General features: G+C 34.5%; 1 protein-coding gene and 1 long non-coding RNA gene across 2 annotated transcripts in view; both read left to right on the top strand.

Moving 5' to 3' along the window:
- Window positions 1–6,400, top strand: part of LOC127860461 (protein TANC2-like) — a 30,686-nt gene extending 24,286 nt beyond the window's left edge. The window contains exons 15-18 of the mRNA XM_052398542.1: window positions 28–252; window positions 1,207–1,353; window positions 2,547–2,647; window positions 4,548–6,400. Of these exons, the coding sequence (XP_052254502.1) occupies window positions 28–252; window positions 1,207–1,353; window positions 2,547–2,647; window positions 4,548–4,740 (666 nt within the window). The 3' untranslated portion in view covers window positions 4,741–6,400. The remainder of the gene's footprint in view (window positions 1–27; window positions 253–1,206; window positions 1,354–2,546; window positions 2,648–4,547) is intronic.
- Window positions 6,401–12,548: 6,148 nt separating this feature from the next.
- LOC127860312 (uncharacterized) lies at window positions 12,549–17,517 on the top strand. Its single transcript, XR_008039692.1, has 2 exons — window positions 12,549–12,751; window positions 16,356–17,517. It is a non-coding gene; the product is annotated as an uncharacterized LOC127860312 (long non-coding RNA).
- The last annotated feature ends 645 nt before the right edge of the window (window positions 17,518–18,162 follow it).

Raw genomic sequence — 18,162 nt, forward strand, 5'->3', positions numbered from 1 at the left:
ATTTGATCGTACAATTTTTTCCTACAGGTACAGTACCTTATAGACTGTGGAGCCCAGATTGAGCACGCAGACCTGAACGGCATGCGAGCGGTAGACCGCGCGATAGATCGACGAAACACCTCGGTCGTAGTGTGCTTTCTCCGTAAGGGCGCCAAATTAGGTCAGATGACATGGGCGGTGGCGGCGGGGAAACCAGACGTCATGTTCCTACTGCTGAACAAGCTGATGGAGGATGGCAATGTCTTATACAGGGTAGGTCTTAAAAACGTTTTTTAATCCTTACGTCACTTTCCGCTTTTATGATATTTTTCATTTCAAAAAAGTCTCTTCTTAGCAAAAAAAAAGTTTAGGCGGAAAGTGTTGTCCCTGATTAGCCTGTGCAGACTGCACAAGCTAATCTGGGACAACACTTTATGCACATGCATTTAAACCCTTTTTCACAGAGCACAGCCCAAATCGTTTTTAAATAAAGTATCAATTTCAAATAAAGATCATAATAAAAAATGTTGGACTTTTTTATCTGCACCCTGCACAGTTTAGAATCCCTAGTTCTCTTCTTAATTAAATGTTTCTCAACTATTTACATCACTAAATCTTTTGTCAAAACACTTTTATTAACTTTCTTTCACTAGAAGATCTTTTTTTATAAACTATCAATAAATGTTTTGAACTATTTGCACAATTTTTTTTTTAGTAACTTCTTGTTCATCAAAAGATTATTACTACCTATTTTACCTCAATAAATATTTTTTGTGAACTATTTTGCACTTAAATACCTTTATTAATTATTTTCACCAAAAGCTCTTTATGAACTATTTGTGAAACAGAAGATCTTTTTGAACTTATTGTTGTGATAATTATCTTGAAAATAATCTTCGCAAACTATTTGTAGACCATTATTATTTGTAAAAACTTGCCTTTACAGAAATATTGTATGAGCTCAGCAATACCAGTCTAATCAGGGACAACATTTTCCGTCCAGATTTGATTTTCGTTTGAAAGAGATTTCTTGTTAATACAAAATTCTATTAAAACGGAATGTGCTGACCCTTATTTGCTTTGTGCAGATGCAGAGGCTAATCTGTGATGACAATTTACGCAGATTCATTAAACCCCATATTCTAATCTAGGACGACACTTTACGTGGATGCATTAAACCCCATATTCCCAGAGCGTGGCTCAACTATACAAAACTTGCTGTTACAGAAAAATCGTATCAAGGATGCAGCTCAGCGTTACCAGTACGCACTGAAGAAATTCCCGGAGGATGCGACCACAGAGCGAGACAGCACATTCAAGGAAATCAAGCGCAACTTGATGTTGAACCTCTCCAGGTGCAAACGCAAGATGAATGTACGTTAATTCTTATATTACTTTACAAATTATGCATACATTGATTTGTTTTCTGAATGTAATAACTAGTGCAGCTGACATTTTGTATATTTTTCAGGAGTACATATTTTCCTAAATACATTAAGAGCACTTACCTCATTTTTTTGCATTCAAATATTTCAGCTTTGAAATATAATGGTAACTGCTCCTCTCTTAATTTTTTTGTGTTTGTTTTTAAAGACATTTTGGTTTGGAGTTCTGTTTCCTTTTTCAAATTTTACTATAATACTTATCAGAGCATTGGAATGTTGAAAAATGTTTATTGTCCCCTACCGGTGAAACCGGAGGGGACTTGTGGTTTGCGCTCCGTGTGTCAGTCTGTCAGTCTGTCTGTCACACTTTTCTGGATCCTGCGATAACTTTCAAAGTTCTTCATAATTTTTCATGAAACTTGAAACATGGATAGATGGAAATATGGAGAGTATGCACGTGATGTCATTTCATGTTGTTCCTACGTCAAGAATTCTGGTTGCTATGGCAACAAATAATAAAAAAAAAATATTAACAATGGTGGAGTTTCACCGGTAGGGGACAATATTGCTTGGCAATCTCTTCTTATTTAAATATAACAGTTTTTTGCTTCTCCTGAAAATTTTACAAAATGTGAGTAACACTACTTTTGACATTCAGAAAATGCCATGTGTTTGCTCATGTCAATAAGATTGTCTTAATATTTAAACACTTGATGTATGTCACCTAAATAAACACAAAATGGAAAAAAACTAAAAATGTATAAGCAAAATCAGTTAGATGACTTATTCAGTAGACAAGTTGGACTGTCAATTTGTTCATTCCATGGTTAAGGTTTTGGTTTACCCTAAACGACATGTTTCATTTAGCATCAATAATTCTTCCTAATATTAGAAGATATTTTTTTAATTTTTAATTTTATAACATTAATTTATATGATCTAATAATAATAAATAATTATAATGGAATATTATTTAAGATATTCCGCAGATGCTTCATGTTTACGGCCTCTAATATTTGAAGATATCTTTTAAGTCTAATTTAATTATATTATAATTATTATGTATAATTATACATACAATAATTATATGATAATAATAATAAATAATAATTAAATCTTGATTAGGATATTCCTCCGATGCTTCATGTTCACGGAACCTGATTGTGTTCTTTCTTATTTACAGGACTACAATGGTGCTGTTGAACTTGCAACCAAGGTCCTTGAAATGAAGCCATCATGCTTTGAAGCCTACTACGCAAGGGCAAGAGCAAAGAGAGACAATAGGTATGGACTTTGTGTGGATGTTTAGATAGAGTGGTGTCCCTTATTTGAAATTTAAAAACAAGAGTTCCGCGGTCGGAGATGACCGCATTGAAGCCGGATTTTTGATTTAAATGACAGGAAAGTACCTTTCGTGTTTTTGTCAATGCAATACTTAAATTACTGAAATATTGTTCAAAGGTCAAAATGAAATGTAAGTACTTTTCAAGGCATGAGCAAACCTTGTGTTATGTTTTGAATGCATGCATATACATGAACAACAATAACATTTAAGGTCACAAATATGAACTTGAATTGACAATTAGGAAAGTTTGATCTCAATTTTTTTATTAGCAAATTAGTAACATATTGTTTGAAGTTTCCATCAATTTCATTATCAAATGTAAGAAAATAAACTTAAACATTTTTACATTCAAGGTCACAGTGACCTTGACCTTAGAATGAATGACCTTGAAATGACCAGTGGTCATCTAAGTGTGCTTGCAAACCTTCATGTCAAGTTTGAAGACTCTATGTCCAAGCATACCAAAGTTATAACAATTTTAACATTTTAACATTTAAGGTCACAGTGACCTTGACCTTCAAATGAATGACATTGAAATGACCAGTGGTCATCTTCTAGTACTGGCCAATCTTTATTTCAAGTTTGAAGACTCTAGGTACAAGCATACCAAAGTTATAACATGAAATAAGAACTTTAACATTTTTACATTCAAGGTCACAGTGACCTTGACCTTCAAATGAATGACCTTGAAATGTCCAGTGGTTACTTACTAGTTCTGGCCAACCTTCATGTCAAGTTTCAAGACTCTAGGTCCAAGCATACCAAAGTTATAACAACTTTAACATTTTTATATTGAAGGTCACAGTGACCTTCACCTTCAAATGAATGACCTTGAAATGACCAGTGGTCATCTGTTAATCCTGGCCAACCTTCATGTCAAGTTTGAAGACTCTAGGTCCAAGCATACCAAAGTTATACCATGAAATAAGAACTTTAACATTTTTACATTCAAGGTCACAGTGACCTTGACCTTCAAATGAATGACCTTGAAATGACCAGTGGTTACTAACTAGTTATGGCCAACCTTCATGTCAAGTTTCAAGACTCTAGGTCCAAGCATACCAAAGTTATAACAACTTTAACATTTTTTATATTGAAGGTCACAGTGACCTTGACCTTCAAATGAATGACCTTGAAATGACCAGTGGTCATCTGTTAATCCTGGCCAACCTTCATGTCAAGTTTGAAGACTCTAGGTCCAAGCATACCAAAGTTATACCATGAAATAAGAACTTTAACATTTTCGAGCACGCCGCCACCCCGCCCGCCCGCCCGCCCGCCCGACAACATCAATCTATAAGCCGAGATTTTTTCGAAAAAAATCCGGCTAAAAAATGGAATTTTTTTACAGTATGTGCAGGCAACAGACATTGAGGACTGCACAGGCTAATATGCGACGTCACAATCCACACGTTAATTAATCACTTTTCTCCCAGAGCGAAGCTTATACGTATTCGTCTATTGGTAATAGCATGTAGGACTCACACTTTTAATGACAGGCTAAGACAATGTAAGACAAGCTATTACTTCGTATTCAAAAGATTTGAACACAGACTTTCAACACCAATTAGCGTTTTGATAAAACAAAAATCATTTTTTCATTTATAAAACTTAATATTCTATCATTGGTATGGCTTTAGCATAAATAATACTTCATAAATAAAAGCCTGCTCACTTGGTAGTTAATAAATAATACCAGCAAATATAACAGACCTGCAGACTTTAAAATACTTCCATAAAAATTATCCTTTCACAGACCATAACATTAAATCTTCAGTGACTATCACAATTCACATATTTTTCTGTCAGCAACATGAAACTGATAACTCTGTATTGCAGGCAGTTCTTATCCGCAATAGACGATCTGAAGGAAGCCCTAAAGCTTGCGCCAGCCAACGAGGAGCTCACAAAACTGTTGATTCGTGTGCGTGAAGAATATGGCGCTCAGCACAAGCTTGAACCTGGATCAAACATTTCCGGTGACCCCAATAGCCATCTTGAACGCCGGTCTTCAAACGAGACTGCTTTGTGACTGGAAGACCGGCCACTACAGCGTTATGATAAGATTTGAACACTGGCCATTACAGCGTTATGATAAGATTTGAACATAGACTTTGAAGACAGGCCATTACAACGTTATTATAAGATTTGAACAAAGATCTTGAAAACTGGCCATTACAGCGTTACGATAAGTTTTAACACAGACTTTGAAGACAGGCTATTATAAAGGTATGATAAGATTTAAACACAGGCCTTCATCTTGTTATGACAGATTGGACACAGATTTAGCCTTTGCCACTATGACACGAAACGGCATTACAATAGACATTTAACACAGGCGTTTATTGGGCTTTGATCTTTTTTGAACGAGTTTATTCCTGGTAAAACAAGCTTTATGATATGTAAAATAATAATAATAAATGATGATAAAAAAATGTGTTACTATTACCTAAAATAGAAATTACTACAATTAAAAAAACAAAAAAAAAGAGCTTCTATATTTTCATATTCACTTTCCATTTTTCAAAATAGGAATTCCCAAGCTTTATGAGGAACAAAAAACTTGAGACAACTGGGCCTATATTCACTATCAGATTTAAATTAAACCCGATAATGATTTAATATGTTGAACAAACGGAATTATATTTTATTGTTGTATACAACAAGCCTTGAATAATTAAAAGTATGCATGAATCAAGTAATGCAAACAGACCACCAATTGACAGCAAACTGGTTTTAAAACTGTTTTGTCTTGACCAATAGTGCTATAACATGTGTTTTTTTACATGGAAATGGTTACTGTGTTGGTATAAGATATAGCTCGGACACTTGTCACAAACAAAATCATACATTTAATACAAAACAATATCTATAAATATAGATAGTAAACAACTTGAGGGCTTATTAATTCCTTTGCATGCTGGGAAATTTGTCGTCTGCTAAAATGTCGTCTGCTGAATTTCTAAAATTAGCATTTTCTTCGATTTTTTTTCAAAGAATACTATCAGAATAGCAAACAGTTTGGATCCTGATGAGACGCCACATTCTGTGGCGTCTCATCTGGATCCAAACTGTTTGCAAAGGCCTTTAAAATTCGCTTCCAGCGCTGAAAGGGTTAATGATGGTATCAATTTAATTTGTCTGAGCTATATAATTATTATTTATCATCATATGTATTTGCTTATGCCTTAGTCAATAATTATATGAACTGTGCCTTTGTACATTTGTTTTCATATTAAAATCTAATTACACATTTTTATATTCATAAGATGTACAACATGTATATATAGTCAATCATGTGTGAAAATGGATACTGTTTGTAATTGCTTTATAGCACATAATAAGCGCTTTTCGTTGTTTGTTAGATATTTCGCTAATGCAGTAAATGCATTTGTTATCCCTTCTAATGAATAATATTATTTTCGAAGTGTGAGTATATTGTACAGAAAAGTTTTAGAGATTGTTTGGTTGTTTTTAAAAGAAGTATTTGATTCATAAAAAATGAATCATGTGTTTTACCTTCTTTTGATTTCGTAATTGGTTTTATCGTTATATTTACTTGTGAGCAAGCATTTTAAGTGTTGCGACGTTGTTTCGATGTTTGTGTACAAACTTCTTTGCAAAGTTTCGGTTGTGACATTTAAAAGTTTAATTATTTAAAAAAAATGAACGATTAAAAAAGTTTCAAAATATACATGCAGTTGTTTTTTTTATTTTGTTCAGTGTTGATCTCTTTTCTCCTCAAAAAGTCACCACTTCCAAAATGTAAAAATCCATGCAAATGATAATTGAGTAGTGTCTTCTCTTTAAGCGGGTTGTGCCCGTAAATTGACATAAATATAAACATAATTAATTTGAAAAAAAAGCTGACAACGACCAATTAAGCGTTAGACTTCCTGGTTATGTTTTAGTTCAATTTCCGTACCCAGGATGAAGTTAAGTATAAGTATAAGTATCCGGAGTACCTATACGTAACGCTTGTGGGCTTGGGTCTACTTAAATGTACCCCGGGTACATGTACCCGAGCCGACAATGACCAATCGAGCCATAGTGACGATCTAACTTGTTTGCTGATTGATTTTACAGAATGCATTTTGTTTTCGCGCTGTATTCGTTCTTTGTTTACTTAATACCAACAGGTGTTTTTGTCGCATCAAAGCTGTCCCTTTTCGACCTGTCTGTTACAAAGAGGTAAAGTTCGGCAAACGCTCAAATCATTTCACGCATAAGTCACCAATAACATGCATTAAAAATCTAATGCGTTGTTTTCATTTCACATTTGTATCATACCATTTGATATAGTTATTTAAAATCCATATTACTTGGCAGTTTCGTTCTTGGCAACTAAATATTTGTAAGATAAAAAAAATCGTGTTACAAAAGTAGAACGTGGAAATAAATGCGATACAGTTAACATATTTCCCAGAAAAACCTTGCGAAATAGCAATAAAGTCACTCGTCTCCCGATTTGTATTATTTGTTCAAATGAAATGTTTTAATGTTAATATTTCGTCATGTTTGTTGTACATCTAACGTACACGACAGCGTGGGTCAGGGGGAGAAACAATCTACACGCAGAGCTGTCGTTCCTTGCTCTCACAAACAATCTCTGCCACCACAAGAAAATTCTACCATGTATTTTGTTTAAGTATTATATTATGAAAAGTAGTATCATTTTCTGTGATATTTAAAAAATAGTGTATTAACTCGGGTTCATGATAAAAAATAAATTACCCAAATTAAAAAGAAAAAATAACGGGAAAATTATTGTGCCGCCTGGCTTGGCTATCATCACGTGGTTGGTTATGAAGGCAGGGATTTGATACAGCTATGCTGCTTCCAGTCAAATCTCTGCGCGGAGGTTGGACGCATCCATCGGACAGCACATGCAAATATCGTTCTTGCGTTATTTTTCGGATATGTATGCAAGAGGCACAAAATGCAGACAGAGTGGGTTGAACCACCTATCTAATTCATACTTACGTTTAATTGCATTTTACAAGAAGATGACGATTCTCCCTACAAATCAAAGTACTGACAGTACTGGTGCGACGATGCTTTTGAAGAGGATTGATATAAAAGCATCTATATAAGTTTATCTACATCACCACAATTGTGTATGTGGGTACGAAAATTTTGGGTAGGAAAAAAATGGGTACGAAAGTTTTGAGTACAACAATTATGAAAAAAAAAAATAAGTACGTAAAAAGATTTGGTTACGAAAAAAATTGGGAACCAAAAAAATTGAGTACGAAAAAAAATTTGGTTACGAGCAAAAATTTGGGTACGAAAAAAAAAAATTGGGTATGAAAAAAATTTGGTACGAAAAATGCAGGTTACGAAAAAAAAATTGGGGGTACGGGGAAGTAGTTCCCGTGGGGAACTTGATCCTTTCAGCGAAACTGGGAGGCGGGTTACATTCTCGATCAAATTTAACAAGAAATATCTGTAAAAAAGGTATTCAACGTGTATTTTCTGTACCACTTATCTTAAAAAACTGTCTGTTACAGTAAAACGTTTGTGGGTTATAACATTACGTTTCAGCATATACATTCTAAACTTGACATGCTCTTTAATTACACCATGCATTTAATTTCACATGCATATCATACCAAACTTTATATTTCGTTGTTTCCTTTCCTAAGTTAATGATGCTATGTGTACCGACGTGATTTCACAATCCCATGTGCATGAACATATACTTTTTCTCTTTTGATTATTGTTCTTTTTCTCTAATTCAATAAGCTTAGGCATGTTTGTTCGTTAAGTACGGCAATAATTTCATGATGATTCCCGATCGAAAGTGGGTATGAGCACATAGTCGTAAGAGCACTTGAATACATGAGTTCGCCCTTTGAACACATGGTAAGGTTAACTAAATCTCCGCGATATGACCTAACATGTGTTTAAAACAGCAAACAATATCCAACAAACGAATGAATTGTCAAACATAGTATGTGCACTTATGTGGCTCTGTAATTTATGTTTGAAAAGTTTATAAAATATGCAAAATGAGAAAGCACGCAGAAGAGCGAGTATCACAGATATGGTGTGGCTATTATGCTGTTTATATACCATAGTCGCTACAACGTTTACAAATGGCAGGTTCGAAATAATTCGTTTTTTACACTCATGATCGCGTTGAAAGCTAATTATACACGTTTTAATTCGCAATTTATTTACTGAATCACGACAAATGCCAAATACAATACAGAAAATGCATAGTTGTGTCATTGATCTATAAACATATAATGGATTGAATATAACTGATTTAAAATTAACGTTTTCAAACTATTATTAAATCTTTTCCCAGAATATGCTGTCCTATTTATAGCTGAGCTTCTTATACCTTTATCAATGATAATCAGCGAGGTATGCCGATTAGAAAAATCGAGCTATCTCAATCGGACTGGCTCGGTCTTTTACATAGGTTGCCATTGTGAAGAATTTTTTCATGATAACTTAGACAATGCTTCGCAGCATCGTCAAAAAGGGACATATCAACTGACGTACCAACACTAAACACTATCTTTGACGGTGGTCACAGCGACTTTGAAAAAGCTCAAAGTTTTCATTGAAACAAATGAATAAAAACATGAATGAATGAATTAATTAACGGATAGATGGAGGAATGGATGAATGAATTAATGAATGAATTGATGTATGAACGGATTAATTGATGAATCAATTGATGGAGTAATGAATGCATGAATAAATGGATGGATGGATGAGTGGGTTAATGGATGAATAAATGAATGGATGGACGGAGGAATTAATGAATGAATTGATGGATGAATGAATGGATTAATGGATGATTTGATGAATACATGGATGAATGAATGGATGGATGGATGGATGGATGGATGGATGGATGGATGGATGGATGGATGGATGGATGGATGGATGGATGGATGGATGGATGGATGGATGGATGGATGGATGGATGGATGGATGGATGGATGGACGGACGGACGGACTGACAGACAGACAGTCAGACAAATGAAATCGGTACCCAGCCATATAACTAAACATAATTTTGCACAATTGTCTTCATTGCATGAATAAAAATGCTGGCAGAGGAGCTCATGTCGATCACATGAAAAAGTACATATTCGTACTTTATATGGCCTTATTGGCATTAATGCACTCATAAGTACAACTTGACCCTTAAGAATGTTCCAGTTTTACACAATTATGCGACATGAAATGAGCAATAATGCGTACACATATTTTAAACATATGTATAAAATCGTGATTAAAATGTCAATGTGAATTACAGTGATTTTCCCTTCTTTATAAAGTACCCGTAAAAAGTACTTTCCCAATTGAAGAAAAACTACAAAATTCCCAATTGCAGTCTAAAAAATTCCCAAATGGAAGGGAAATTGTGTTCCAAAAGTGCATTATCGGCAAGTTAACAATTAAAATGAGCACTGACACTGAACATTTCAAGCCAAAATGAATGTAAATCAATATTTGAGTTGATTAGTGCTATTGATACCAAGTAATTAAAAAGACCCATAAATCCCAATTGGGAGATTACACGACGCGAATTTTCCCAATTTCAGGGATTTTCATGCTATTTTTTTCCAATTGGCATGGTACAGGTACTTTTCCCAATTGGGGAAGTAAAATCGCCGAATTATGTCTCGTTTAAGAAACTTAAATAGAAAATGATGCAAGTAAATTTTTTTATGCATATTTAATGTCAAAATGTATATGGCGATTTTACCCAAACTTAATTTTACTATCAACCATACACATGTACTTTAATAGTACATACATGTATACACATAATTAGCGGTCGCAGCGAATTTTTGATAACAAAGAAGGTATAATTGTTTCGCCTTGTCCTGTGGATCAATTATTCTATCAAACATTTTACTGGTGACATTTACCTATCGTGTACGTATACGGAACAACAAATCAAAAATCCATGTGCTTATGCTGCAATACGGAATACCGTTCATACCAACGTGGTAACACATTAAAATCCAGAGGGCGAGAATGCGAGAACGCGATAGTACGATGGCGACAATGCGACATTACGATGACGACAGTGCGACAATACGATGGAGACAATGCGATAGTACGATGGCGAGAATGCGAGAACGCGATAGTACGATGACGACAATGCGACAGCGCGATGACGACAGTGCGACAATACGATGGCGACATTGCGATAGTACGATGGCGACAATGCGAGAACGCGATAGTACGATGACGACAGTGCGACAATGCGATAACGACAGTGTGGCAATGCGATGGCGACAGTGCGATAGTACGATGGCGACAATGCGAGAATGCGATAGTAATAAACACAATCAGCAGTCATATAAAGCGTTGACACAATACTTTAACAGTAAGAGTTTACTGAAGAGTTGGTTGTCCATAGATACCTTAGCAACTTCACGCTTGACGGCGGATATCGTAAACAAGCCATCATAGTTTTCTCAATATTTTCCCACTGTTTTCGTAGAAATACTCGTGTGAAAGAAAAACAGTATTGCAATTCATCGCTTTGTAAGTATGTTGGTGGTGGTAACCGTGGTCAGAATGGTAGACCTGGTGTGACGAATTTGGTATTGTATGGTAAATATGTATATATATATATATATATATATATATATATATATATATATATATATATATATATATATATATATATATATATATATATATATGCAAAAGAAAAAAAGAACAGCTGTCACACTCTTCACTCTTCTTTCAGCACAATCAAGATATCTGACATTAGGATTTGTCAAAATACATATACACTGTATGTCCATCTGAGTCGTGTTCTGAGAAAACTGGGCATAATGCATGTGCGTAAAGTTTCGTCCCAGATTAGCCTGTGCAGTCCGCACTTTCCGACACTTTCCGCTTAAACTTGATTTTCGGTAAGGAGGGACTTCATTGAAACTAAAAATACCATAAAAGCGGAAAGTGTCGTCCCTGATTAGCCTGTGCGAACTGCTCGTACAGGCTAATCAGGGACGACACTTTACGCACATATATTAAGCCCAGTTTTCTCAGAACGCGACTCGTATATATTACGAGATTTTCTTGGATGTGTAACTGGCTCACTCTTGACAAATCATAATTTATTCAATATTTAAAGCTGATTGCTGAGGTTTCAAATCACGCAAATGCCAAAATTCTGTAATTGTTACAAAGAAACCAAACAAAGTCGTATATTTTAGCGATTTTTTACAGAAAGCTACATGTACCATTATTTTCTTCGTTGTAAACCGTATGCGTTATTTAAATTAGTAGCGTTATTTAATTTAATTTGTAGCTTTATTTCAATTAATTTAAAGCGTAATTTCAATTATTTGGTAGCGTTATTTCAATTATTTGTAGCGTTATATTAAATAATTTTGTAGCTTTATTTAAATTAATGTGTAGCGTTTTTCAATTACTTTGTAGCGTTATTCCAATTAAATCATAGCGTTATTTCAATTAATTTCAAGTGTTATTCCAATTAATTTACAGCGTTGTTTCAATTAATTTGAAGAGTTATTCCAATTAAATTGTAACATTAGTTCAATTAATTTGTAGCGTTGTTTTAAATAATTTGTAGCGTTATTTCAATTAATTTGCAGCGTTAATTCAATTTATTTGAAGCGTTATTTCCATTATTTTGTATATAGTAGGACACAAAAGGACGTTAAAGTTATTTCAATTAATTTGTAGCGTTATTTCGTATACAGTGGAATACAAAAGGAGCGGTTTAAAAATGTGAACCAATGTTCACGCAGTCAAATCTCTGCGGAGGTTGAACGTGGCAAGATTTTTGGACAGTGTGTAACCGCACATTTATATCAGTTGGGTGTCGTATTTGTCGGTTAACATCAACAAGAAATAAAAAATGTCGCGAAGAGAAATTTCGCCCGCTGACCTTGAGCGATTAGACGATATTCAGAAGATGTATATGAAGAGATTCGAGCAGAAGAATAATCAAAGAGTATCAAAATACGTTCACACGAGATGGAAGAATAGAATCACCGGCGGTCTACTGGGTTGCCTTGTCATTGGTGTTTGTATCCTTTTCGGATATGGCGTTTAATTCGGATATTGCATAACGTGTTCATTTTGATGTCATGTTAACATGATCCTTATGTATTGATTATATTAGCGTGTTGAATCATAAATGTATTAACATTATTGTAACTGTAATTCATGACTTCTTTTGAAGATTTATTAATATTTTGTGAAACATTAACTAAAAATCCCCTGGAATTTTGAAGTTTTTTTTTTACTGTTAAACAGCTTTCTAGCTAAAGAAACTTCAGCGTACAGTTTATATAGTATTGACCGACTCTTGGATACATTTATACATATATTGGTGAATGAATATAAATTACTGCATCTGGGAATATTTTAAGGTTCAAATGTTTCAAATACAATAGATGGAAATAACTCTCATCAGTCTGAAAGTCACAAATTTGACGCCACTGTCGCTTTATCACGTGACGAGTTTTCATTTGGATACTTTCGGATCGACCAGACCTTGACATTTTATGCTGAAATTGTTAACATTACTTTCGCTTTCTGAAATCTATATTTTGTGATTAACAACTTACATCTGGTGGATTATACGACTGATTTCAGTGTGAATCAGGTAGTTTTAAATAATAATTACTTTGATTTTGTATTTACACTACACTTTGTTTACAAAACAAGCCAGCATAATTTAAAATACCGGGAAATGTCATCCTGAATTTGAAAACACTTGAGCACATAGTATGTATTTATTCCCAGTTTCTGTTTTTTTATAAACAAGGAAAAACATTGCTGCATGTACTCATTATAGGAACATAATATGATTATAGGTGCTACCTAATATGTGGACAAAAGCTTAAAAAGATGTCTATTTTAGTTTGCATATTGATTAGAAATAAAAGCCAGCACATTTTAATGGAACAACACATTTAAACGTAACCTAGCAACCAAAAAAAGTAATTCGTTTTTAGACGAATGAACCAAAAACTATTTCTAAGATTTAAGCAATAGATATAATAACCACTAGTCTTGTCTTCAAACGTTTTAATATCAAGTTTTATGGTTGTTCACTTTTTAAATTAACAATATTAAAGATTCAATCTTAAAAATCTCTTGAATAGATGAAAGTAACTGCGTTTAAAGAAAAATGAGTGTTTAAATATCAAGATAAATTTATTTTAAATTATTTGTCATCTTTAAATCACTTCCATCATAACATTATTTTATCTTTCTTTACATGTGTCTATTTACAACAGTGTGACATACATGCCTTCATCTAGGCCATATTAACAACGAATAACTGAATGACATTTTTTTTTAAAAACACACATATGCGAAGTTGTTGTCCAACTGTAACTCAGCCAGAAAAATCCCCGACCATAGTGGGGAACGAACCCGGGATCTCCTGGTTCCAAATCAGGCAGAAACTCTACCGCGTCGCTATTAAGCTAGCTCATATAGCAAGGCATTATAAGTTCTCCTTATACCGAACCCTGCTACACACACCCCCTCCAATTGTGAAATTCTTCCACGAAATTTCCTATTGCAATGACATCCCGGGGACGTCTGACACACCTGGTGTTTTTTTTTTACGTTTTGTGCCAATGTAAACCAGCAAGACAAATCCCCGACCATGTGGGGATCGAATCCTGGACCTCCTGGTTCTATATCTGGCAGACACTCTACGGCGTGGCTATTAAAGATAGCTCATATAATAAGGCAGTATAAGTTCTCCTTTATACAAACCCTGCTACACACCGAAAAAGAAAATTCTTTATAAACAGTCAAAATATATGTATTTTATTATTATGCCCCCCTTCGAAGAAGAGGGGGTATATTGCTTTGCACATGTCGGTCGGTCGGTCTGTCGGTCCGTCCACCAGGTGGTTTCCGGATGATAACTCAAGAACGCTTGGGCCTAGGATCATGAAACTTCATAGGTACATTGATCATGACTCGCAGATGACCCCTATTGATTTTGAGGTCACTAGGTCAAAGGTCAAGGTCACGGTGACCCGAAATAGTAAAATGGTTTCTGGATGATAACTCAAGAACGCTTAGGCCTAGGATCATGAAACTTAATAGGTAGATTGATCATGACTGGCAGATGACCCCTATTGATTTTCAGGTCACTAGGTCAAAGGTCAAGGTCACGGTGACCCGAAATAGTAAAATGGTTTCCGGATGATAACTCAAAAACGCTTATGCCTAGGATCATGAAACTTCATAGGTACATTGATCATGACTCCCAGATGACCCCTATTGATTTTCAGGTCACAAGGTTGAAGGTCAAGGTCACGGTGACCCGAAATAGTAAAATGGTTTCTGGATGATACCTCAAGAAGCTTACACCTAGGATCATGAAACTTAATAGGTGCATTGATCATGACTCGCAAATGACCCCTATTAATTTTCAGGTCACTAGGTCAAAGGTCAAGGTCACGGTGACTCAAACCAGTAAAATGGTTTCCGGATGATAACTCAAGAACACTTACGCCTAGGATCGTGAAACTTCATAGGTACAATTGATCATGACTCGCAGATGACCCCTATTGATTTTCAGGTCACTAGGTCAAAGGTAAAGGTCTCAGTGACTCGAAATAGTAAAATGGTTTCCAGATGATAACTCAAGAATGCTTAAGCCTTGGATCATGAAAATTCATATGTTCATTGATCATGACTGGCAGATGACCCCTATAAATGTTCAGGTAACTAGGTCAAAGGTCAAGGTCACAGTGACATAAAACTGATTCACACAATGGCTGCCACTACAGCTGACAGCCCATATGGGGGGCATGCATGTTTTACAAACAGCCCTTGTTTATTTATTTATTTTTTAGTTACCCGTTGTTTATTTTAATGAATACAGATACTAAATTAATAAAAATCTTCCGACAAAACCTACCTTTGTCAATATCTATGTATGTAGTCGAACTATCTTTTTTTTAAGAAGACATTTTGTCAGAAGATTTTTATTAATTTCATATGTGTATGCATTATAATAAACAACGGGTAACTAAAAAATATATAATAAAAAAAAACATTGTCATTGACAACTGCTTTCTGAGTGAATGGTAAATGCGTCATGATTTCAGACAAGTAAACAGTAGGGTGTCGTTATTGAAATACCGCGAACGCTGTATGCGCAGTGGGTAGCTCCCCTTAAAAAGTTGAGAGCTCGAAATCAACGCCGATGTTAATGCATTCAGCGAATCAATTTTTTAAACAGTTTTTGTTGTGATTTGTTAGGATAATAATAACATTAATATATTGAATTAATCGGATCAAATAAATTTGCAACTAAATAAACAGAGGCAGTACATAGACAAGGTAAGTATTCAAAGGTGATAATTGCATCGCGAAAATATATGTCGCGTGGCAATTTTTTTTAGATGCATCCCTATGTCTATTTTTAGATCTAAATTTCCATATGTATGAACGGTCAACGCCCGCTACGCGGTCTTTTGCCCGTATTAAGTAAAATTGTTGATAGGGGAGGTTTGAATTTGACCAAAATCAGAAATGTTTCAACTCTCTCCATATTAAAGTTAACAGTAATGCTTACCTGTGTGTTTTGGATGTAATTGTGTATAAAAGTTGTTGTGCAACAATTTGATGGTTTTCTTTAACCATAACTATCAGATGCTTATACAATCCGAGCTCTGAGACAGGAGAAAATGGGTCCAGAATATGACCAGAGATTCTCGGATGTTGCAAAGAAAGAGTCGAGCTCCACCTAGCGAAGAATGATGATAATTCAACAACTGAGGACGCATATTACTGCTGAGTCATGATCAAGTCAAGGTGCATGTAATAATATTGTAATGCAAACTCTTTCACTCTTTCAGTGCCGGTACCAAATTTTGAAGGCCTTTGCAAACAAAACGTGGCGTCTCAACAGCATCCAAACTGTTTGCTATTCTGATAGTATTTTTTGAAAAAAAAATCTAAGAAAATGCTAATTTTAGAAATTCAGCAGACAACATTTTAGCAGACGACAAATTTACCAGCATGCAAAGGGTTAAACAAGTTGTAACATTCTCAGCAGTTGTTCTGTGTGTTTCAAACTTGATGTTTGCATTTGTGACGCATATTTTCTTTGGAAGAACAAACTTAAATAGACAACTTAGTGCTTGCATGACAAAGTTGCAGTGTTTTAAGATGAATATGCTTTGCTATGAAGATTGACATGGCCGTGAGATAGACGTCTTTCCTTGTGCAAATGAGTTGTGTCTTTGTCATTCTGAACATCGAACAGAATGTTAAGAAAGCAAAGTGTTTAAAAACTTTGAGACAATTGTTTTGTAACTGTTAACATTTGTTTTAACCCAAACATACAAAAACAAAAATCTGTGCTTAAAATCAAAGTTAAACATTTTGTTAAGAAAAATAATTAAAATAGAGTTATTTATGTCATTAAATATGTTTTCAGTTGTTTGATTTTGCCAAATAAATGTTAAAATGATTTTTCAACATTTTAAAAATATCTTTATAATGTTGCTGTTAATATTTTGTTTTTGTTATTAAAATAAATGTTTAAATTATCAGAATACCTGTGTTTAGTAAAGAGTACAAACTCCATGAATATGTAGAGGCATAGCACGAGCTGAACTGCATCATGACCATTTCATGTACGGTAAATCATGTTAGTAATATATACATTGTGTGTAACTTGTACAGAATTGAAAGAAAATTGCTTTTTTCTTTTTTACTGGTTTTGTTTATATTTCAAATCTGTTGTGTAACTTGTTTGAATATTTGGTTGAAATTACATATGTTTAAAATACATTCTATGTAAAAAACAGATTACACTGTTTCTTTTCATTTATTGAAATTAGAAATGTCAAATATAATTTGCATCCCTACAAACATATTATTTTAACCCTTTTCCACTCAGAGGCAAAGTGAAAATGGCCAGGTGCAAACAGCATAAAACAAGAACAGCCTGGGGGGTAACTCACATTCTGTGAAGGTTTTATGCTGTTTGCTGATTGTCAGAATTTAAGGGTTGGACACAAAGCTTTTAAAACTTGCATCTTGTAGGAAAGGTCTTCGATTAAACATAACTTTTTAATGGACTACAAACACGTCAAAACACACATCTATATGTGGCAAAGCGATACTCATCCTGCAATTTAAAAATAATCTAACACAATTGACAACCCTGAGGAAATGACTCGACAGAGGCCAAGTGGAAAAAAATCTATTGAAATTAGGGCCATGGTTCTAAAAAATATTTAACAAATATTTATAACCCCACAAACGAAGTTTAGGGGGGTATATAGGAGTGAGCTTGTCTGTCGGTCGGTACGTATCAATTCATTCAGCATGGTGTCCGCTCTCTAATTCAAGTAGTTTTCATCCGATCTTCACCACACTTGGTCAGAAGTTGTATCTATATGATGTGTAGGTCAAGTTTGAACTTGGGCCATGCCGGGTTAAAAACTAG

This window comes from Dreissena polymorpha, chromosome 15 (assembly GCF_020536995.1).
Source record: "Dreissena polymorpha isolate Duluth1 chromosome 15, UMN_Dpol_1.0, whole genome shotgun sequence".
Taxonomy (NCBI): Eukaryota; Metazoa; Mollusca; class Bivalvia; order Myida; family Dreissenidae; genus Dreissena; species Dreissena polymorpha.